The sequence below is a fragment of the Carassius carassius genome, chromosome 2 (genome assembly GCF_963082965.1).
Source record: "Carassius carassius chromosome 2, fCarCar2.1, whole genome shotgun sequence".
NCBI lineage: Eukaryota > Metazoa > Chordata > Actinopteri > Cypriniformes > Cyprinidae > Carassius > Carassius carassius.
Window position 1 is genome coordinate 41976678 of NC_081756.1, and position 24721 is coordinate 42001398.

At 38.0% G+C, this 24721-nt stretch overlaps 1 protein-coding gene across 7 annotated transcripts in view; it reads right to left on the reverse strand.

Annotated features, from left to right (window-relative positions):
- The window catches only part of LOC132109967 (unconventional myosin-IXAa-like), a 136842-nt gene that overhangs the window by 14096 nt on the left and 98025 nt on the right, over positions 1-24721 (reverse strand). For 5 of the 7 annotated variants that reach the window (XM_059516493.1, XM_059516485.1, XM_059516477.1 and 2 more), the window contains 20 exons: positions 23092-23181; positions 21568-21684; positions 20595-20729; positions 17516-17637; positions 16583-16724; positions 15264-15459; positions 14129-14242; positions 12267-12333; positions 10208-10336; positions 10065-10104; positions 9409-9531; positions 8270-8350; positions 8056-8166; positions 6829-6954; positions 6522-6671; positions 5738-6036; positions 3373-4803; positions 2829-2916; positions 2470-2667; positions 11-111 (listed from right to left, as the gene is read on the reverse strand). In XM_059516493.1, the coding sequence (XP_059372476.1) occupies positions 11-111; positions 2470-2667; positions 2829-2916; positions 3373-4803; positions 5738-6036; positions 6522-6671; positions 6829-6954; positions 8056-8166; positions 8270-8350; positions 9409-9531; positions 10065-10104; positions 10208-10336; positions 12267-12333; positions 14129-14242; positions 15264-15459; positions 16583-16724; positions 17516-17637; positions 20595-20729; positions 21568-21684; positions 23092-23181 (3860 nt within the window). The remainder of the gene's footprint in view (positions 1-10; positions 112-2469; positions 2668-2828; positions 2917-3372; positions 4804-5737; positions 6037-6521; positions 6672-6828; positions 6955-8055; positions 8167-8269; positions 8351-9408; positions 9532-10064; positions 10105-10207; positions 10337-12266; positions 12334-14128; positions 14243-15263; positions 15460-16582; positions 16725-17515; positions 17638-20594; positions 20730-21567; positions 21685-23091; positions 23182-24721) is intronic. The other 2 variants (XM_059516503.1, XM_059516512.1) reach the window with 2 other exon arrangements.

The window sequence follows — 24721 nt, forward strand, 5'->3', positions numbered from 1 at the left end:
AAACAAGCACCTTCCATCTCCATGAGAGTTCTTCCTCACATCACTTTTGCCCAGCTCTCCAGATGACATGGCTTTATACATGTTCTTCTGCTCTTCATTGGCTGTGGTCGGCTGAAAAAGATCATTACATATAGTAGGTAAGAGACTGAAGGTAATCGGCATGCTGTGTCTGTCAAAACCTTCTGTAGCTCAATATAAGCCATTAAATGGACACTTTGCCATTTCCTGTCACTTTGGTCACTATTTTAGGTAGATAGTCAGTTTACAACATTTACTACAGGCACAAAGAGCAAGAACATGTATTGCTCCTTTACATAGTCTGAAAGCACTGTGGTTCAATCAATTTCTTCTGTAACACTAATGCAATAAAACGTACCAGTGGCACCACAATGAAAGTGCACTTTATTGATAGCATATGATACGGACAAAAAATTACATCTCTTTATGTATGTATGTGTGTGTATATATATATATATATATATATATATATATATATATATATATATATATATATATATATATATATATATATATATATATATATATATATATATATATACACATACATACATACATATATATGGGGGAAGTCGTGGCCTAATGGTTAGAGAGTCGGACTCCCAATCGAAAGGTATTCCCAGCAGGAATTGTGGGTGGGGGGAGTGCATGTACAGTTCTCTCTCCACCCTCAATACCACCACTTAGGTGCCCTTGAGCAAGGCATCAAACCCCCAACTGCTCCCCGGGCGCCGCAGCATAAATGGCTGCCCACTGCTCTGGGTGTGTGCTTACAGTGTGTGTGTGTGTGTTCACTGCTCTGTGTGTGTGCATTTCGGATGGGTTAAATGCAGAGCACAAATTCTGAGTATGGGTCACCATACTTGGCTGAATGTCACTTCACTTCACTTCATATATAAATAAAATGGAATAACAGTATTTAACTGAAACTAGATGGGTCATTCTACAAAATGGGTACTTTTTGCATACTTTAAATAATAATGAATACAGTAACTACTTGTGTTATTGTATATTTTAATTTTATTTGAAAATAGTTCATTTAAAAGTCCTGACATCTAATCCCCAGCTTATATGTCAACCCTGTTACCATCATATTTAAACAATGAACTATCCTACAGTACAAATTATTTTTTTTATTTTATTTTATCAATTTATCTTATACTGTGGGTAAATGCAGAAATATCAACACTAAACCTTGTAATGATCTAAATCAAATAATGAGCACAAATCAATAACAGCTAAGTAAACTGTTAAAGTTTTTACTCGTCTAAATAATGGATATAACCCTACTTGTGTATATATTAAAATGTATTAATCTAATAAATTCGGATATAAAAAGGAGGCACCAGTTTCATACATGACCCAGATAATGACTGGATTCTACTGTTTTGTTAACCAACAAGACTGAAAAGAGTGGTTATTGAAAAGAGAGCTAAAGAATAAGAAATGAAAAGTGTGCGCCGTGAAAGTTTCATGGCTTTAGCCTTGGTGAATTGTTGCAGAAGAGGAGACAGAACTAAATGTTAAAGCATGCAGTACTCTTTATCCAAGGTGGCAGTGTAGAAAGTAGAATCTCACAGCTGAAGGTCTTGGCTGTTCAGGAAAGAGCATCTTGTAACTATCATAGCTGTTATGTCTAGACAAGCAGCATGGTCAGATTATGAAGAGTGCCGTGGGTTAAACTTTATGCAAGATGCCTTTTACATCAGGAAAGGAAAGCAAACTTCTGATGGAAGCCATTCATATCTGTGTGGCTGGTAGATGAACCAATGTACTGAAGAAAAGTGTGACAATTTTATCTACTATTTTTTTGTGCTTGGTTGAAAATGGATTAAAATCAGGGCTGTCAACCATTGACATGAAACCTCATGAGATTATTTACAATTCTATCAATAAACAACAACAAAAAAGGGTTTTAATGACTAATGAAAATTTACAGTGATTTTGACAAATATGTTTATAATGTACAGTAAGTTTTGTGTGATGTTACATTACATCCACACCAATAGGTGTCAGCATAACATCCAAGAACTAGTTCGGGTAGGTTAAATTTCATGTAGGGTGTTGGTTCGGTTATTATATTTATATCTAGCTGTATATAAAACAACAGAAGTTTGTGGAATGTCCACATTTACAGTAGATAGCCAATTAAACTACTGTATGTATGTATTGAGGAAAATTCTAAATTTATTATGACAGCCCTAATTGAAAATGTTAATGATTCTTTGCATTGTATATTTTATTTGTACAGTATTTCTAAAACACCTGCCATCACAGATGAGAATAGTTTTCAAAAGGTGTTTCAGCATCTGCGGTTGAAGACTATTTCCTTCAACTGGATAGGAATGTATAAGCATTTCAGGTGGTCAGTAAGTCCCATCTATCGGCTTCTTCTGGAGGAGTTAGCTGTAGAGAGAGATCTTGCTGCTGGGCCTACTTGCATTAAATTACCATTTCGGAGTCACTGTGACAAGCCTCTAGTGCACTTTCCTCTGAGTCCTGCTTGGGGAGGGGTGTGCCAGGAAACAGAGGGGTCTCATCATACTCCTCCTCCTCTGACTCCCCCTCTCCCATGGCGTTTGAACCGCGGGTCATGAAGTCTGAACGTGTCCGTGCCATTCGAGCTTTTTTATGACCCGGTCGGCCAACCTAATCAACCAAATGATAAAACAAATGAAGATGCTCCCCTGTACCTCAAGGTCAGATGACCCCACCAAGGCCTCATAAGGCATAAAGAGTTCAAACACAAATGTATTAAATAATGAGGTGAAAAAAGCTATTTAAATCTGTCATGAGCTAAAGTCTCTCACCTCACTCTTAGTGGGTTTGTAACCACACAGGCTCACTTCATTCTGTACTCCAGGGGTCTTCCCTTGATTGGCTAAGTTCTTCTCCAGCCTAAAACAAATTCAAGAAGTTCAAGGTTTAATTTACTCAAAAACGAAAACGCTGCCATTATTTAGTCACCTTTATGTCAATCTAAACCCCTTTATTGAGCTTTGTGTGCAGAACAGACCAGAGTTTTATGTGATTATCCACTGATCATCTCACTTTTAAGCAAATTTAAAGATGGCATCTTAAGTTTCATGCTAGGTTTAATGTTAACGACAATTTAAATTTGTCTGTTCCTCATACAAAGTTAATGTCTCACTTTGGAATACTTGGATAATAGTGGCAAAGTCATATGGACTTTTTTTTTTTTTTGAAACATGAAAGCCCCAAACATCCATGGTAAATGACTTTAAATTTTGTGTTCAGCAGAAGAAAGAATGGTGATTATGAAATCATGATCACTTTCATTTTGGGATAAACTATTCAGTAACCTGGCACCCTGAGGTCAAGTGCATCACTTACTTTGAAACTTTGGCCTTCGGAGAATAGAATATGTTTCCAGACCTCTCGGACAGACTCATGTTGACATTCTGAGTGGACGGTTTATTATTTATTTTCCTTCTTGGTTTATCCCCTCTGGATTCCAGGGTCAACTTTGGAGCCCACCCTTCTGCTACATTGCAACTATCTTTTGGTTTGTCTCTGAAAACTAGAGGAGCAGGCTCCTTTTCCGGAACCAGTGGCTGGGAGCTGAGGTCAGGCTCTGGCTGAGCTATGGGAGCAGGGCCTCTGTCTGGCTTTCCTCCTGAACCTTCTTGTCTATTCTTCTCGATCTTGTGCAGAGCTTCAACTCTCTGCTTTTCAAACACCTCCCTCTCATGTTGGGAGAAAATCTCACGTTGTTCTTTCAGGATGTGCTTCTGCTGACGGATCTGCTCCATCATCTCTTTTTCATTTTGCTGCTGCTGATGCTTCTGACGCTCTTCCTTTTCCTCATTAAGTTTCTCTAGCCTTTCCAGAACATAAAGGCTTTCACTGCTAGGCTGTGCTGGGCTGGTCTGGGCGGCACTGTCTTTGACCTCAGGAGGCTTCACATCTGCTTGATTTAAAAGACTTTCCTTCTGCATACTAATAACCACGACCATAGGTCTCCGAGTGGGCTCCTTCCTGTCTTTCATAGGTTTGCTGGGGCCATCAGAGCACAGGGTGGTAGACTTCAAAATTAGAGAGCTACTTTCTGATGGAGGGGAGTAGAAAGTTGGGAGCAAGTTCTGCATTTTGGGAGATTCAGGTTGGCCAGCAGGTTTTGACAATATATCGGGTGCTGTAGTGTCAGAGGGAAAAGTGGACTGGGGAATGTTGGCGAGCACATGGTGCTTGTCAGGTACAGAAGGAGAACCAAGGTCCTCTGTTTCGGCACAGGGTGCCTTGTCTTTGAAATAGTCATCTATATTGAGTAACTCAAAGCTGCCTTTGGAGCTCTGGCTGTCTGGTGAACCCTGAGGAGTGTGAGCTATCTCGCTGACCAGCTCCACTGACCAGCGCCTTTCTTCTGAAGGAGACACTCCTCCAGTGGAGCGCACCTTAAGAAGCTCCAAGCTGAATTTAGCCTGCTCCAACTCTCGCATCCGCCGGCTCTCCCGTTTGGTCCGGGTCCTCTGGTTGGGATCCTCTAGAGTCTGCGCTCTTTCTCGGATAGACACTTCAGGTGTCGGTTGCACTGTTGCCGTACCCTCTGTCATCTCTGGCTCCATCTCTTCCGAAACATCTCCTCCAGGTGCCTCTACTACACCGATGAGGGTCTGTCTGCTCCTGTCCTGCACCTCACATGAGTCTTCCCATATGCTGTGATCCAAACCCATGTCTCTCAGCTTGTCCTCTTCTGTTAACAGACTGGTCTTTCCATTCAGCAGCTGAGTGGATTTTAATCTCTGCTCTTGAAGTTCTCTAAATCTGAAAATATTGAGATAAACCCCCCCGAAAAAATACATTTCAGTTAAAGACCACCTCTCATGGTGCATTCACACCAGACGCAAACAAAGCGTTAAGCGTGAGTGATTTAAATGTTAAGTCAATGCAAAGACGCAATTCTCGTGAATGAGGTGGCGCGAAAGACGTGATTCACACAATAGACACTGCACAAATTGAGCATTTTGGGCGTTTGAACTTTGGTGAAAATTTGTGCCGCGTTAACCAATCAGGAGCTTGCTCAAGTAGTGACGTGATTATGACATAGCGAACAGAGGCAGAAATCTGAAACAACAATGGAGGACAAAATCTGTATATACTGTATATGTATATATATATATATATATATATATATATATACAAACACACACACACTGTATCTCACATTAGGTGAATATACTGTATTTATGTGGATAAAGTTAGATGTACTCTATTTCCAACTTTATATAAAGGAACTGTGCAATAATATAGTTTACATTGTTGTAATGACAAACTATCACATAATCGGGATTTGATATACTATATAGTATATATTGTTTTTTTGAGTGTACTGTAAGCGTGGCAATAAATGTACTAAACAGTATATCCAACTTTTAATATATACAGTAACTGAACAATAAAATTGTTTACATTTTGCGATGATGCAGAAAGGATAGTAAACAACCTTTTAATTAGCAAACAACCTAGCACTTTGAAACAATTCCTAATCCTCTCAAACAATTCTCTTAACTTTGAGTTCTTATGCAATTGCAGTGTTAATACAACCAGATTTGGGCTTGGCAGAACTCCATTAAGAACACTGTATAAAAAGGATTAGACTGTTGATTGGTTGAACCCAGACCATTATAGAGCTCTGTCTGTGTTATTAGGCCATTTATTTTAACAGAACAACCCTCTCTTAGAAAGGATTGCATCATACCTCTGCCTCGCCAGATAGCCTCTACCCGCTGCTTGCAGGCGGATGGCGGAGTCTCGCTGCTGGAGGTACAGCTTTCTGGCCCTGTGTCCTCTCCATGCAGTCTGGATCCGGCAGGCCGCCCGGCTCCGCCAATACAACCTCCAATTTCTCTGGATCACCATGGCTGCCTCCCTCCACAGCAAGAGTCTACACCTATCTTTAAAGCCTCTCCAGGCCGACTGGATACAAACCGCTGCCTCCTGCTGGACATCATCAAGCCTGCTGTCCCTCTGTGAAGACTGATAGCTCCTCCACCAGCTCTACAGGAGACAACACAACACAGGAGATTCAATAGAAGATTTACTCCAAACTATTTGGTGTAAAAACATATGTTTTAGAATAGCTTTTAAAGACAGGAATATTATTTTTCACATGTACAAAAAATACTAAACGGTGATCTTAGTAAATATAAATTGCATCAAAACATTAGGAAATGTCAAGATGTAAATACAAATATTTATAATATTTAAAAAAGGATCAAGTCATGGATTTACAATACATAACCGCAATCAGTCTATCCACATTTTTTGGAGTGTGTGACTTAACAAATAAATCACCTTTCGAGTTTATTTAATACTAAATCCTTTATTTCTATTTATTTTTTTTTTAATATATAAAATATCAATCTTAAAAGTCACTGATATTTCCAGGCTTCAAAAATACTGTTACATAAAGCAGTAAAAAAAAATATAATAATAGTAATAATTCAGCTAATAATTAAATAATAATAATAATTCAGAGGTACCTGTATTTGGCAAGCAGCCTGTCTCATTCTGAGGAAGTTCCTTCTCTCCAGAAGAGCTCTGAAACGTCGCTGAAGATGAATGATTCTACGCAGCACCTCCTGATGGAGCAGGTCTTGCAGCCGCAGACGCTCTGCTTCACGGAGGAACACCTGCCATACAGACGCATGGACAAAGAGACATGTCACATGCATGAAGTACTGTACATTTCCAACAAAGCTAACCATGAATGGACAGTATGCCTCATCCCAAAGGCATCAGAAAAAGTTAGACTCTAGGAATTTAATTAAGTCTGAGTGTTGATCATACCATTGTATGGCCCACTTGGAACCCTTCAGGAGTGAGATCCACCTGGAGCAGGTACCGTCTGATAGCCTCCTGGCTGGCCTGGTTGGTACCCTCTGGTAACAGCACATGGAAGTGTCGAACAAAATCCTGGAGATAACAAAGAGACTTTATACCACACCACTATAGTGAATCTTCTTTTCTCGATTACACAAACACACACAAGTCATTCACTTTCTGAAGTGTCCAGGAAGTTGCATTTCTCATTAAGGCCATAAAATTGGGCAGAATTCAGAACAATAACATCACTGTGAAGGTATGCCTTAATGAAGTCTTCTTCAATGCAGCCCACTGGGGGTGGACAGTCTAGGAGGCAGATGCCATTGTGTACGCAATTATTCCTGGCCACTTTTATTGCAGACTATAAAGAGCCTCTGTGAAGTCAGCTAACTTCACCAGCTCATCTTACAGGAATTACTGGGGCCGAAAACACTTAAGTTTCATAAAAAGACACATGAACACACATTGACATGATGGAGAGCTTAATAAAAAGAGGTCATTGCAATGCAGTTGCTAGTGTGTTCTGAGTGGTTGTTAGCACATTGCTAATGTTTTATATCTGTAATGATAGCTGTTGGCTTACTGGCCTGTGTCACAAAAAAAAGAAAACCACAAGTCTCTACGTTATCATTTGAGGCTGTATTACAGAAAGTTCCTATCTCAATTCTTGACTTTGTAGAAGTAAAAGTGTGGCTTAAGGGCCCAGGTCGTTTTTGTTTTTTTCTCATTCTGATGATTTGTCAGTTATTAGGGATTAACGGTGTGTAAACAAATCTATTTGTATCATCTACATGATACTATTTGTCTTGGCTGAATTCATAAAAAAAGTGGCCAACACAACAGAACCATCCAGCCAGGAAAGGAAGTGAATAACTGGAAACAGTGACTTCAGCTTTGGAGGATGAGGATAGAATCAGGAATTACACTGATCCATTTACACTATCATTTAAAGGTTTGGGGTCAGTAAGATCTTTAATTTTTTTGTTTTATTGATTTATTTTTTAAGAAATCTATACGTTGATTGAGCAAGGAATGTATTATATTAAACAAAAAAGACAGTAAAGACTTTAACATTGTTACCAAAACAGTTTCCACAAAGACTATTTACAGCAGTGATAATAATAATAAATGTTTTTTGATTATTATTATAAATTATTATAAATACATACTGTATGCGTGCATTAGTCTCACCTTAAAAGTGTACTTGATGCTGTAGCCAGATTGTCGGATCCGCACAGTTTCCAGCATTCCTGTGTAGCGAAGCTGTCTCAGCACCAGGGCATCATTAAAACGCAGAGGAAGCTGAAAAGCAGCAAAGATTTATGGCAAAAAGTTAACATAAAAAGGGATATAATCTTAAAATGACATACTGTATACTATGTAACATTCACATGGACTCACACACCTTCTCCGCATTTGATCGTATGCACTTCACAAAGTATGGCTCTGACTGACCAAGCGTTTCCATCAGTTTGTTGAGAGAGGCCTTAAATGAAGTACAATACCACAAATAAATTCATAAATTATGCATAGTGGTAGACACAAGCTCTATGTTGTCTGCATTACTTTAACTGACTGAATAACACATTGGGCTAGTGCTCTTAAAGGCAGCACAAGTTCAAATTTGGCTCGCAACATTTCGCCATCTCTTCCGCGTCCCCTTTAGTCTCATCAAGTGAATCTCACAAAACCTATCAAGAACATTTTACTCCAAAAGACAATTAACATTTAAAAGAAATAGAAAGATATATTCTATTTTAGAAATTGTAAGTATAATTTCCAATATTTTAAATATCAGAGTGTAATATGACACAGATATACCCTTCCAAAGTAGCCAAAAAATGTACACATAGCATCTCAAATGCTAATCAGTGTTCAAGATCCTTGAAAAGCCTCTGCGTGTCTATTTCTATGTATGAATCTCTTTATACAGAGGGAAAGCAGCTTTTTTGGTGGTCAGGAATTCACTCTCCTATCCCAAAAGTGAGAGCCACACAGAACAGGATGTGGGAAGTGAGGTCATCCACACATTTGTGCAGGCCTGCTGCCAGACGCCCCAGAACTGCAGAGCGGGTGAATGTTTACAGCGCTCTGTCTCAATCTGAGACACTAGAGGGAAATCTGATTCTTGAAATGTGATAAAGTGCTGCATTTTTAATAGATTACACTAAGAGAATCCATAATAAAATTAGCATTTATATGTTTAAAACTATGATTATATAAACAAAGACAAACCGAGGTTAATATCACCTTCCATTCCGATTGTAAAAATATGCAGAAAGCGTGAACACATTTAATTATATGTAATTAAAATACCATTATAGGACCACAAGCAGTTGTTTTTTAGTAAAACCAAAACAAAGGAGTTTGGGAACGACAGAGAAAATAAAAGTGTTATTGTATCAAAGACAGACATGATGTCATTAATTTGGGCTTTTACTAGAGCTTATAAAACAGAGCTGGAAATTACACCACACTTAGACAACAAAGACATGATTCAGAATACTCTTAAGAAAGAAACAGTGAAAGAGAGTGAGATCTGACCTGAAACTGGGCACTGATACTTGGGGGTTTCTTTTTCTTGTGCAGGTGCAGCAGGGACTTTGTGATGCGGTCTTGTAACGTCAGGTTACTCAGGTACTTCAGAGACTTTACATCCAGCAAGTGCTGCAGAAACAGATAGAGAGACCAGTTAAAGTGAGAGTTCTATCAGCATCTACAGAACCTCAAGTCATTATAAAGCCATCTGAACTTCCATAGAACACAAAGAGAGAAGTCAATTCTGTATATGGCAATCACAGCTGTAAAAATACATCAACGTATCCTAAAGAAATGTCACATAAATGTCTATAAAAACAGACAATAAAAGGACAAAAAAATAACTGATATAAAATATTCCAAGTATTCTGAAGCCAAGAGTGAAGGAAAATAAACAAAACAATAAAAAAACTGCCTTCTGCAGTAGTTATCGGAACTCATTAGCACTTTTGGACACAACACCATAAACTTGACACTTAAATATCTCTGTATGTGTTTCACATGAACCAAACCAGAAAAAAAGCAAACAAACACAAAACAAAATGACAAAAACACCAGTTTTTTGCCAACATTATGAGTAGATCAAAACAGACTTGTCATTATGTGAACATTGATTATTTAAAAAAAAAAATCAATTTAAGTATGTTATGGGTTTTGCGCACCTTAGGAAGACTGGGCTTCATTTTATAGTTTTTATTTCTCCTGAAAAAGCATAAATAATAGTGGTTATGTTATTTCAGTAGTATGTTGTATATGATGGCAATACAAGTAAAGAGCTGTGTAGCACAGAGAAGCAGAATCTCACATAAGGATGCCATGGGCTCGCTCCAGGAGTTTACTGCTTGTGGAGTTGATGAAGATGCCCTCCTCTTCACTGAAGGATCCAGCGGAGGACAGACGGTTTTGTCTCCCAGCACGACCATTCCATCCCTCTCTGAAAGGAACAGCAAAAACAATAAATATTAAACACACATCCAACATCTCTAAATAAGCTACAGTATATGGTTTTGCTACACTAACCATAGTTTAACCGGTATTTGTTGTAAAACTGTGGTTATTCAATGAAAATCTATATGCCACAAAACCATGGTTACTACACTTTTACTATAATAAAACTATGATTAATTAGTAGCTGGGTTTCCATCAACCTGCTTTTATGCACATTTTGATTTAATCGCATCAGAATCGAGAGATGGAAAACAAAATTTTCCATAAAAATGCCTTAATTCACAAATAATTTTTTATGCTCGCTTGAGTTTTTTTTGACTTGAGCGAAAAAGAGTTAATACGAATAATGAGAGATGGAAATGCATTTTGCGAATAAATTCCTCCAAGCGTATTTAAAAGTCTATGTGCTATGGGACGGTAAATCCTGACTAACCAGCAAACCAATCTTGTTCCACAGCATCTAACATAATTATATATGGTCATCCGGAAATGCCCGAGCAAATTTCTTCCTAGAACTGTTAAACGACTACGTTCCCAAACACTAGCATCCACCTCCGAAAAAAAATAAACCACATTCATTGCGCTTCGTCTGCTGCTCCTGATGTACAAGTAATATATTATATAGGAACATTTTTATATTCAGTAGCTTCTCCTACTTTTCTTAGTTTATCAGGAAGTGACGATTTTGTTCTCTTTGACTCGTTGGATGAAACGGTGCTAGTTCGCAAACGTTTTGTGCAATATTCCAATTTTGCGCATGTTAAATTTGCAATTTCGGATGGAAACCCGGCTACTGTTACGTGCTCTTGACTTGTTCAAGTGCATCACCTGATGGCGGAGGCCATTAAACACATTCACAAATGGGCTATTGTAACGGAGTACAAACTTCATAGTCTCGGAAAGGAGGCGGCGGTAACCGGCGGACATTTAAATCTAAACTTTAATAATAAAATAAACACAAAACAGCGCAACAGCCCCTCGCGGATGACTGCCGCACACAAACAAAAACCAAACACAAAATAAATCCCAGGCCTGGTCCTCTCTCGTCCTTCCCTATCGTCGCTCCTCTTTTGTATCCTTCCGATCTCCTCCGTGGGACTTGAGACCGGTGAGTGGAGCAGGAGTCACTCATTTCCCAATCACTCCACTGGCCTCGCTCTATTCCCATGGCTCTCAGCTCGGCCCACTCGTCACAATTTTATGGCAATATTCTGTGTACAGGAGCTCACTGGGGCATGTGGTCGTGGACTGTGAAAAGCATTTACCCATCAGCCTAGGGCCTGTCCTCCAAATGAGCAAATAACTCCACTCTTACATCACACAGGAAGCAGCTGCTGTTTTCTCATGCTTAATGGTCACTTAGTAACCCAAAAAGTGCGTGGGGTTGCAAAACAGATTAGGGGGACTTTACAGTGCAACAAAAGAGCTGTTGTGAGCTCGGCTCTTGCCACTTGTTGTGGATATCAGGACTAATCTCAGTGCCATGCAGTCGTTAACAAAGCATGAAGCCAGGAAAGCCATGGGTCAAACTCTGGTTATCTGTGGAGCCACTGCTCTATTTCTACAGCCACAGGGAGAACTTTACAAGCCGAGTGAGTACTGACCAGGGGCCCGTTTTACACGCTTCATTTCCCACTCCGAAAATAAAAAAAGTGTCAGGAAAATACAGAGGGGATTTCAGAAAACTCGACTACTGACATTAGAAACAAATGATGCACAGTCTGTTAAAAATTACTGTCAATAGAATAAATAAAAAAAATCCACTTCAATGCCACAATTATTTTTGCAGACCCCTTAAAACCCCATCATAACTGCTAAATATATTTTCAATGATATTTTTTATATTTAAATGTTAAACATTTTAGGGGCATCTGTGGGCTAGGACAGGATGGTGGTCATATGTGAGGCACTCTTACCGTTGATTAAGTGCATTGCTTCCCTGCAGATCAGACAGTGGAGTGCGAGGATTCCTCTTGTTCACACCTGAAACGGAGCACAAAACCTGTACAACCAGACTGCTCCGACACACATGGGTAATATGGGAAATGAGTGAGAGGTTATGGACCGTGTAATGGTTCTCATGAGAATAATATAATGTGATGTTGATTAATTCACTGCTGTTGATGGAATGAAACATTTAATCATTCAGTTAGAAGTGAATTACTTGAAACATGCTTATGTGAATCGGTTAAGTATGACACACACACACACACACACACACACACACATTGTCTGGGTTCATACATCCACATACAAAAACCCTTGGAGACTCTCATTGTACCACAACTAATGCTGGGTGATATACTGAAATTGTACCATACATGTGCAATATACTTGTTGGTGATTAAGTTTCCTTAAATGAATATCTCAACCAATAATGAAAATCTTCACCATCAGGAAATCCAATATATACATGAGTTTGTTTCTTCACTGGAACAGTTTATGAATTATAGACTTGTGATGGCCTAGAATTGTGTGAATTATTATGATGTTTTTATCAGCTGTTGGTCTCTTATTCTGATGGCACCCATTCACTGCAAAGGATTCATTTGTGAACAATTTTCTCCAAATCTGTTCAGATGAAGATACAAACTCATCTACATCATAGATGGCCTGAGGGCGAGTTTCTTTTTGGGGTGAATTTTTTTATATGTGCGTATAAAAAAATTTACGCACATATACGCACATATCGCGTATATGTGCGTATACGCACATATCGAAAAATTTCCATGTGCGTAAAAATTCATTTACTACAAACCAATTCTTTCAAACTTCTCATTTCCAAGAACGGGTTCAAAATTACAGATTTGTCAGCTGATTCATCATGGTCTAGTACAATGTATTTGTACAAGATGTACTGTATGGTATATACTGTATAAATAATAATAATTATAATATTAAACCTCATTAAAATATCATTAAATATGTACCTTATGATATTTTAATGAAAATGGTTGAAGATTTTTTTTAGATTTATTTTAAGCCATAGTCCTAAATAACTTTTGGAAAGTTGAAATGTTCTGTGGGTCACATGCTTTACTCCATCTATAACCATTTTAAACGGCATTTTGCAAGCAGCTTTTATGACCTTATTAATCGTCTAAGCAGAAAATGTATCATTTAACAAAAAATAATTTCTCACAAAGCAGGACTATCTAAAATGAAAAAGTTGAAAAATGTAAAAGTGAAATTGTGATTGCAAGCACATAAAATATACATCAGCACTTATACAGGGGTCTATAAACATGTTGCATGTCAATTACTCATTTTGAGATACATTACTTTGTTTTCAATTATATCACCCAGCCCTAACTACAACAAATGAATTATTATTTTTTTGGTGTGTATAGTCTATAGTCTGAGCTACCTCCATCAAGCAGACCTATTGTGAGCCCGCTGTCCTCAGAGTGTGTACTCTGAGCTGGAGCGCTGCTGGGGCACGAGTGCTCAGAAGAGGGGCTCCAGTGAGGGGACAGTGGTGGGCTGCCCGAGAAGCATGCATGCTGGACTGAACCCATAGAGCGGGCTGTTAGTGAAAGACAGGTGCCCAAACTGACATCATGCAGGAAAGCAAGACAGGTGCAAGACGGATGGGCAGAGACATGAGGGCAAGTATTGCCAGTTTCAGCTCTGAATCAAATCAATGATTCTGTTACATATGTGTATCTGCGGAGGTATGCATTTATATAGCCGTAACAGTAAAATTTTAACGGGGTCCTCATGTCTTGGCCCAGGGTGCATGGAGTGAGGAGACGAGATGAAGGAAAAGCAGCCTTACTGTATTTCTCCTCTTTGCACCTCTGCAGGATCTCTAAGCTTCTCTGATGCACAGGGTGATGCAGAAAACTAAAGCTATCCACACTTTTCACAACTGGAGCAGCAGCGTCATGCCCTTAGGAAGCCAAAAAACAAACAACACAAACAAGAAAGAGAGAAGAAAGAGAAAAGACAGATTAAATAGGGAGAAAAAAAGATGTGCTCGTCTACGCGAAGCTAAATGTTGACTATCAGCATACAGTCTGGTACACATGACATAGATTGAATATGAATGTGGCAGCACTTATGGTTCAAACTAGATTGTTGAAACACCGGTCTGTGTGAGGTATCAAAGCATTAAGATAAACTGCTAATATTCAAACTGCTGTAATGGAAGAAAGGCATATAGACACTGAAAAGCTGGAGAGCAGGACAACAGACATCAAGCAAGCGGAGCAAGGCATGGTTCACTAGCCAACATACACTCAACATACAGCAGCCCTAATATTTTCATATTTATAACACTTGATCATTTACAAAGTCAAGACGTCAAACTATTTTTTATACTATAGCAAAGACTGTAAAACAGGTAAATGTGGCAAAAGATACAAACCCTATATGATATGCCAAAATCCTGTCCTGTTTTTCTGTATTTTAATACTAATATTTTCTTTTTATCAAATAAATGCATTCTTGGTGAAAATAAATGACTTCTTTCAAAATCATTAAATGTTTATATATATTTACATATGATATTCTATGATGATTTGATGTAAGATTTGAAATGTCAGTTGGATCAGTTGCAGTTTCATGTATGTAATGCAATATATAATAAAATCATTAACCCAAATAGTTTGATGGTTAGAGATACACTGATCAAGAACAATTTGTAGGATTCATAATCAGGCACACAGCAGAACCCCAAAAACTGCATCGTAGCCAACTGTGTCGTTTATTGGCCCAAGGGGAGGTCTTGGATTTGCACAATAAGATATTGGAATATTTTCAAGTTGAAGAAGATTGTTTTGAACTGGGTATTGTTTTGAACTATACGACCGCATTGGTACAGTGTGGCATGTATTTTACAAAGAATCTGTTGTCCAAACTGCAAGCATGTGACCAGAAAAAAGTGCAGATAACCATTTCATTTGACTCACCGCTGCGTTTCTCCACATGTCTCTTCCCAGCATCCCTGAAGGCTACCATGGCTCTGAAATAGGCCCTGAGTACAGCCCAGCGGAAGGTGGCCACTGGGTCAATACCGATCAGACCACAGATGAAGGCGTTTTTACTGCTCTTGAGGAGCGCGACGATGTCTGGACGCATGTGATCTGTATTCTTCTCTCTGAAGTCCTGGGAAAGCAAGTCAAACAGACAGTCAGATAACTGCACCGTTATTATGCACAAATCTATCAGCCAACAATAAAGGCTCATCTACTCTATGAAGCCAATAAAACATTAGTGAAGAGAGAAAGTGAGGATTGCAGAGCTCCATTATGTAACTCATGAACGGAGGCTTTATATTGTAAATAAGAGGATCAGCTACTCATGACTGTCAAACTCTGTACACAGTGTGATTTTTTTCTGTCTTTTACGATTGGTGCTTCTAACTGTATGTTACGACTTCAGGGACATCTTGGGCAAAAGCAAAAAAAAAGACTTAAGACTATCAAAAATGAGTGTGAAGTTCCTGATCTTTTCAATGCACTACTAAAAGGTACACAATGCCGATGTTGATTTTTTTAACATAAGCAACCCAGTGGGACAGTTGACCAGCATGGGATGCTGGGACTGCACACAGTTACTCATTACTGTCGTGTTTATGGTGCCATGAGCGACAAACTGAGAGTGACTCATTATATACTATAAATATACAGTCATGTGACAAATACATAACACCCTCTTCACATTCAGTGGTTGTAGAGGTCACAGTGCAAAGAACTGTCAACTATGTACGAACAGTACTAGAATGATGACTGGGATGGTGACTGGGAATTTGTCAAGAATGATATATTGCTGGTTCGACATCTTTGTTGGTCCCAGTATTGGCACTAGGGTGTTTGTTTGGAGGGTTTATTTCAGAAACGTGCACGTTTTCTCCCTTGGTTTTTATTTTGTTGAGGCATATAGGAACATGGCAGTCATGCTCTGATCCACACCAGAAAAATCAGTCCAAGATCACTTTAACCAGGTGGTTTCGGTATTGAAGACAAACTCTGAAGTAGTTTGCTTAAAGAAATCCAACCCAGCAGACCAACAAACCAATCTGTATCAAAACTCATCAATCTGTATCAAATCAATCAAATCAGTTACACATTTTTTTTTTTTTTTTACATTTCCATACATGCTTGTGCTTGTTTATGGTTTACAATTTTTACATTTTATGGCATATCTGACGTACAGGTCAGATACTGTTTTTTTTTTTTTGTATTATAAATCCCAAACAGGCCTTTGTGTAGCTGCATAAAGCCCTGACCTTCACTCCATATTTGACTTTCCCTGCGTAGTGTTTAATGATGAAGGCTGGCTCCATGACTGCAGGAAACTCAATATAGCTGTTTCCCTCGTGCTGCCGCTTGAACTTGTCCAGGAGGGTCTGATTGGTGGCCTGTGGAAAGCTGCAATACAAGAGGAACAGAGTGCATCAGAAGGGCCATCAAACAATACATACAGTCTTTCAGGATTGCACTTCAGCTGCTTTTTTCTCTTTCTCTTTCCTTCTTTCTTCATTCCCTCCCGGTTTTCAGTTACATTTTTATTTTTAATGGTGCAAAACATTTAACTTCATATTTATTTTAAAAATATTCTATTTTTATTATTATTTGTTTGAAAATTACTATTTTAAATCAATTAATGCTAATCTGCCATTGCTGGGGTCTTGCTGAGGTCCCCTTAGTGGACCCCGGCCCCTTGGTTGAGAACCAGAGAGTGAAAGTGGTCATCTAAGGGAGAATGACTAAGTTCCTGGAGTCAGTATTTAATAAACCTGTGCTGTTCCTCTGGCCTTGAGAAGAACGAGAGCTGCTGCCAAAACTTCAGCAGAAAAGCAACACAGCCACAGGAAGAGGAAGAATGAGACAATAGAGATTTATGCTATGAAAAACACTGATGTGGAGATTCAGGTTTCCAGCTATTTTAAGGAGAGGGAACTCTTAAAAACCCTCTTTTTTTACAGAGAAAACTTTTTTTAGGTTACCACTACTACTGTAATCAAAGGTTTATTTTTGTATTTGTTTTATTTGATTTACAGGTAAAACACTTAAGTATAGTTCATATTTACATGCAGATATTCTATGTTGTTTTCTATCCATGAATAAATGATACCGTACTTGTATCAGTTTGGATTCATACTCTACACAATATACACTATATACAGTATATATGTATAGAGTGAAAAATGCAGACGTACTTGCATTCCTCATCCAGTAGGTGGAGCAGTGCTGTGGGCTTCTTGCTGATGAGGCTAATGCAGCCAGTGTTATCGATGTAATCAATATTATGCCAAGCAATGCCTTCTGATCTATACTCTTCCTACAAGAAATACAAAACATATTCAACCCTGATAATCAATAAACATTCTGACAATTACAAAGATCCTGATTGTTCAAGCTTTTATTCATTTTGATGTCTTTTCCAGTCTTGGAGATCACGTTTTTACAATTTGCTAATGTTTCCAAGTTTTCATGACCGAAAACTGTCTGTCATAACAAACGAAAAATAAATAAATAAAAAAACACACACACAACAGAACATTTTTATAGCTGTAATATAAGATGTGTGCATAGCAAACAACTGAAGATCTCAAAAAACCTGTTATAACTATGCAGGTAAACCTTTCATTTTTGGATTGTGCATCCAGAACAACAAAACAACAGGTCTGCAAAGTGTTTTCATCCTCCAGAGGAGACTTCCTTTCGCCGGCCCTGAGGTTTCATGGTCTTTGCGGTTTAATAATATGAAAGACATTCTTAACATTTTGTAGCTTTTTTCTCCTCAACTGCATCCTTAGATCACTGGGAAAGTAAATGAAACAATAAAGGATATAATCCCAGCAGGGTTTCATCCAATCAGGGGAATCTCTCTCCTGTCTGCCCATTAAAAGGCAAAAGTATCAAATCAGCAGAACAAAGCATATAATCTACACTTATCATTCAACTTCCTGTGTAAGGAAGGTAGTAAGCTTAGAGTTTTCATCATGATAATATGGTATATAATCCTACTGTTCATAGAAACAAAATCTGATTCCTTTTTTTTTTTTTTTTGTCAATGAGAGATAAAAGAAAATAATGTTTTAAGCTTATGAATGTCTATTCCTAATGATAACAATGACAAAACACATAGAAAACAAACTGTGTTTGGAGAGCTACATGCAAGAATCTAATACTTTCAGTTGTGGATTTTTTTTCAAATAATAATAGCGTCCTTGTACTAATAATGTAACCTTCATCTGAAGTGCTCTAAAATTTCAGCATCCACATGCACTCTGTTTGGCCGATAAGAGAAATGCACTCAAATAGCCTCCAAATCAAATCAAATCCATTTACAGCGTCTCCATAAATGCCACAATGAAAAAAGCCCATTAATGGACTAATGAAAGTGCGTGTGGTGTTGTCTGGCTCCAGCATGGCTGTATTTATAGGTATCAGATGGCAAGTATGTAGTCGGGACTTTCTTGGGTCCCTGACACACTTTCGTATTCTAACACTGACCTGCTTCTACTAGTAATACTACAACTCTGGTTTTAAATTAAATGAACTCAATCTTAAATAATGCAACCAGATGTGACAAAATTTTTTTCAATCAAACATTAACTAAAGCTCATAATCTGTGAATCAGTATGTCAAAGCACACAACATGCACATTCCATGTTTTGTGTGGATAACCTGGGTATGGTCTGTATTAAACATTCAGTGTTACCACACGCCATACTTGGCAATACACTCAGGATGTGAACTCATTCCTGACATCTGAATCCAAGATTTCCAACTCTAAGAGCAATTAAAGCGTGGAAATTGGCAGACGAAGTAAAATTCCTGCACTTTTATCAAGGAACAAACAGCAAAACTGTTGTGGCAACATTCTCTAGACATTCCAATGAATCCAATCAAAAATTCCATTAATAAGAACATCAAAATCCTTTTAACAAAATTACCCAGAATCCTCAATATGGGTTCAGCATGAGCTTAGACTGAGCTAGTCATTACCATTCCTATTCATTTCAATGGAAGTTGCTTGGCTGGAGCAGGACCTCCCAGCAAGATACGATTTATAAAACCGACATCTTTGCTCAGAGGTGCTCAGTTTCTCATTTCTGAACCAAATCACCATAAGTGCCATGTGTCTAATCATGGAGTTATTGGAAAAATACATAATGACAACACTGATTGGCTGATGGCACCAAAAAAATAACACTAACTTCAAGCATGGGAACTGAAGACTAGCGAGCAGGAAGCTTAGTCGAAACTCCTAAAACAAATATAATATAAAGTGAAGCAGATAAGCAAATTTGACATTGCCCACAGTTTTGACAGGAATCATTTATCAACATAAGCAGAAATGAAGTGCTAAACCCACAAGTGATAGACTATTATTTGCAGATCTGCGTAAAGCTTCCTATGACGGTGTGTGATTTGTGTGGAGGAATGTACCTTGTGCAAGCAAATCTGTCAAAGCGAGTTTATCAAATCTGGACACTGGACTGACCAGAAACTTAGAGCAAACATATACTTTGAGGTGCGTCACAAAGGCACGGATTTGACAGGGTGTCATTACCGTGACTGGTTGCCTCTTTAGTCATCCTAAGAGAATGGCCTCATTGGGGAAACACATTATTACAGAGATGCAATTCTTTGTCTGAGATTGGAGTAAAGCAACCCTTTTCACGGCCTCATTATCAAATGGTTTATGTAGTGGGAAACTGCTAGAATAAATGACAATCTACCTTACATGATCACAAAGCCTAAGGCATTCATCAACCAGACACCCATTAAAGACTTCTGTAATGGTTACATTTTGTATGATACATTTATAATTATTATTATTTTTTTATTTTTTTTACAATAAAACACAGAACAGTTAAAAAATAACTAGATTTCCACATTTACTTAAGAAAAGCTAGGCAGCGTTTGCTTGTTTAAATAATATCACAATGCTAGGATGCAGGTCATTTGTCCATACAAATAAAAACTGACCCATTCTCAAGTATCATAAGTGGAATATATACCCTGGGCTGTATTGATGATAATTGCATGCACTTCAATTGCAAAAATAAAAATAAAGATTGCAAACCTTGATTCTGCCGAAAACATACAGTCTAGCAATATGTGGGTTCTTATTTCATTCTGAACGGTCAAAACAACTTGAATCATAATTGCTAGCATTAAATCTGTTATTAGGCTATAATCTTGAGCTGCGTGTGGGGAGAGAAGCTGATGGTTAGCTCTGGGTCCAGCTTTTAAATAAAAAGAGAGAGAGAAAAAAAACATTACCTGTTCCAGCTTAAAAATGTGCTGGTTGAAATAGTGCTGAAGTCTCTCGTTGGCAAAGTTGATGCAGAATTGTTCAAAGCTGTTGTTCTCGTAGTCTTCAAAGCCAAAAATATCAAGAACCCCGATGGACAGGATCTGAAATGATGATGAGATGGGGAAAAAAAAATGAAGAGCGGAAAAGTGGGACAAAAGTCTGAACTATATAACTAGACAGATAACTAGCGATAAATATGTCTACAGGTTAGTTAACATAAGTTAACATCAGAGCAAAATCACCACTCACTAAAGTGTCAAAGCTGCAATTTAATGATGTACTATTACAGTCTAAAGAGTTGCGTGTTTTAAAGAGTGGAGAATTACAGTGTGTTTATGAGCGTGTAGCTCGGGCTTGGATCACGAATAGTATTAGTAAATCCTTTCATAAATTTAAATCCTGTATATACAGTTTCATGGCTGATAAAAACTCCCAAAATGCATTTTCACTGTGCAACGGTTACATTTTGCACTGCAATAGGCTGCTTTTCATGCCTTTAGTCAACCCATCAAATGCAAATATTGTGTGCAAACGTTGACTAAACACTGTGTTTCTGTGAATAAATGTACAGTATAAAAGATGAAGAAGGTTAGCTGAAAAATACTATAAGTGATTCAAACTGAACTTCAGCTGTGTTCATGCACTTGCAAAGACTTTATTTCAGGTTTGACTAACATAATGATCAGCAGAAATCTTCTAGTGAATTTTACATAACAGCAGGGGCCTAGTCAATATATCCCCTTACATAATGTCTCCATCCATAATCTAGAGATTAAAACAGTGAGAGCCACAGAAAAACAAGGTGCGCTCATATTCCTGCTGTGTAATGTAATCGCTGTCAGGTGACTCACTAGGGCTCCACTGTCATCTATAACCCTAACACCCCAGTTAACATCCAGCACTTATTCTTCTTATTCTTTGGTACAGAAATAATTTTACTTTGGCTGACTCTTCCAAGTCTCTTTGGTTGAGCAGCGCGTGATTGATCCTGAACACAATCCAGTCAAAAAGGGCACTGTAGAGGGACTTAGCCATGGAGTCCCGTACCGTCCCAGCCTGCAAGAGAGTGAAAAAGTCAAATTGATTTATTTATGACCGAGAGATCTTTTTTTTAACCAAAACAGATGTGACAATGTAATCCAAACATGTTCACTGGAACCCAACAAATATTTGCCAATACTCCTTACAATACAATCTAATCACTTATTTGAATTGTGCAATATAGCAGTGCGTGAATGTAAAAAATCTTGCATTATGTCCGATTATGTTCTACGTTGGCAGACCCCACCCTCAAACAAAGGGGAAAAAAACTCTGAAAGTAAGTTTCACTTCCAAAAGATTAGGCTGCAAAAAAAAAAAGAAATCAGTGGTTAAAATTGTTTTTTTCCCACTGTACGACAGCAGTACAACCCCAATCTTTTTTTGTGTTCCCGTCATTTTACTGATGACTGCTTCTCTAATCTGTGGGAGTTCAATGCCGGATTCACAGAATGCTTGCTCTTGAAAAATGTCTTAGTACACTTTTTATTTGGAACAGCTGGCTCCACTGAATCACAACCCATAAGTATGATTAATTAATAATGATTAAAAAAAAATGTTTACATTTTCTATCGAAAGTTCAAAATACGAAACTATGGCAATGGGCAAACTGCTTTGAACTAATCATTTGAGATGAGGTGATATTAAATGCATATTTTTTTCAAAATATTTTTTTCACCTTGAATGCATGTAAATGAGAGGGGAAGAAACTTTTACTTGGGGTTATATGAACGACTTAACTCTATATTTGCAAGGATTTTAGTGTTTAAATCTGTAAGTGTATGAAGTTCAAGGAATTTATCAATTCAAATGGTGGTCAAATAGTGACTGTAATTTTAATAAAAGATTATAATAAAAGAGTTTGCCAGTCCATTATTTAAAGATGACAGGAGAACAGAGTCCTAATGCTAGATAAAACCTCATAGCTGGTTCTAATTATGATGGAGCATGATAAAGTCCTTGAGAAACACATTACTTCACTGTGAGCTTCACGTCAGTGAAGGGACGAATGAAGAAAATTAGAAATGTTAAAAATTACAACCAAAGTAACTCTTTAGAAAGGCCACGAAAACAGACCACAAAAGACCTTTATATTTAGACATTGACTACGTCTACAGGAACATCATTACATCTGGTTTATTCTGAAAAAGACATTAAAACGCACCACAGCTGCACTACTATTTATAATACCGCATTTAGTCATTTTAAATGATTCATCCTCGTGTGTTCTTAACAGTAACACACAACATGAAATGTCAAATGTAGGTCATGAAGACTCTTGTAAATATTGTCATATAAAAGTAAAGGCTTAAAAAAGACTTTTAAGTACCTTTTTTCTAATATTATCCAAAATTACTTAATTCTTGTTATGCCAATCAGATTAATGCATTTAAAAGAAAAAAAAAAAACCTTTTTTTTGCTTACCTCTGCAAGTTTGTATGGGACTATCAGCTTCTCGCCCACTGTCACTGTTTTCCGTGTTGTCAGGGCTTCAAAGAGCATTTCCTCCTTGACCTATCATGTTACAAGACAGGGCTCTCATTTTTAACATACCAGGACTTGTACAGTCTGCATTCATTCATAGTGTATTGCAAAACATAAAACGCATGGATAACACTACAGCTTTAATTCGAGCCAGTGTTTAGTTACATAGATGTACATGGAGCGAAACATTACTAGCACCAAGCGGCACTAATGGCTGTGAGAAGTTTCAGTTGTTGACTTTGGGGCCTGAGATGTTGAATTGTCCTTTAAACATCCGGTAGCACTCAGAAAATTGGCTTTTCAAATGTTTTGGGGTTTCTTAAGACAAAGAAGTGGATATTCATCTACATCTATATTCTAACAATAATATAGTCAATTCTAAAAATGATATAGTAAATAAAAACAATACAGCTACAATAATATCAGGGAAGAAACAGCACTGTATTGTCGTAGCCCTTCATATATCAACACAACTGTTTCAAATCAAAGTCTGCACACACAGTGCCAGAGTCAACGTGGACAATCAAGAGACCTCAACACAGGCCAACGCTTGTTCATTAACACATTAAAGGGCCCAACTGAACCCAGCAGTGAACTGTGAAAAATATGTGTCTGGTCCATGCACTGGGAGAGATGTCTACATTTAATCTATTAATTATATAAACTCTTTGGCCCTGATATTGAGTCATTCAACTTGATAATTGTGAACAGATGTGTAAGGGGTTCATCAAAACTCTGGACTGTCCTCATCTGCATATATTACAGTGTTTTCAAGGTGCAAGCAGGCCTACACACTTCACACACTTCCTTTTCTCTGCTGTCTGACAGGCAGATGTAAAAACACAAGTGTTCATTCTCTCTTTTCTTCAGAGAGATTCATGAAGGTGTGTGTATAAAGATAAAGGCCAGGTTTGCTTTGATCATGCTATTAGGCCACAAGAGGTTGTGGTATAGAGAGGTATGTGCATACATTATGTATGTGTTGAGTTCAAAGGCTCTGAACAATCACATCCTATTTCCTGTAGGCCTAAAGCACAGGGCTCCATGGCCTTCATTCAGGAACTCGATCTGCTTCCTTGAGTAGGCCAGTTTGCTGTCCATCCTGTGCAAAAGGAACTCAGCCTTCCTCTTTTTGCAAGAGATTTGTTCAAATATCTTGGTGAATGTGGCAAGTCTGAACATATAAAAGAGTAAATAATGTTTAAGAGCTTGAAATGCTATATTCTTCATTATTCAATGAAATTTTCTGCCTTGCTCTCCTTGGCAGTCACTTAAAAAGAGCAATAAGTCCGACTTAATGGTATCCATAAAATAGGAGGTGAAAAACACCCAGATGACCTACTAGTTCACTGGAGGTAAACATTATCAGTCAAAAATGACCTAAATTTCAGTCTATGCATAAAGCAAAGCTATTTGTATGGGGAATATCACACAAAAGTTGTATGGACTACTTTCATGGTACTTCAGTGTCCTGATTCCAACTTGAAAGCTCCCGTCCTCTTACACTGTGTTGCACTGAAAAGTGTGACTGAAAAGTGTTTCAGTAAAGCTGTGTATGCGTTTTAATTTC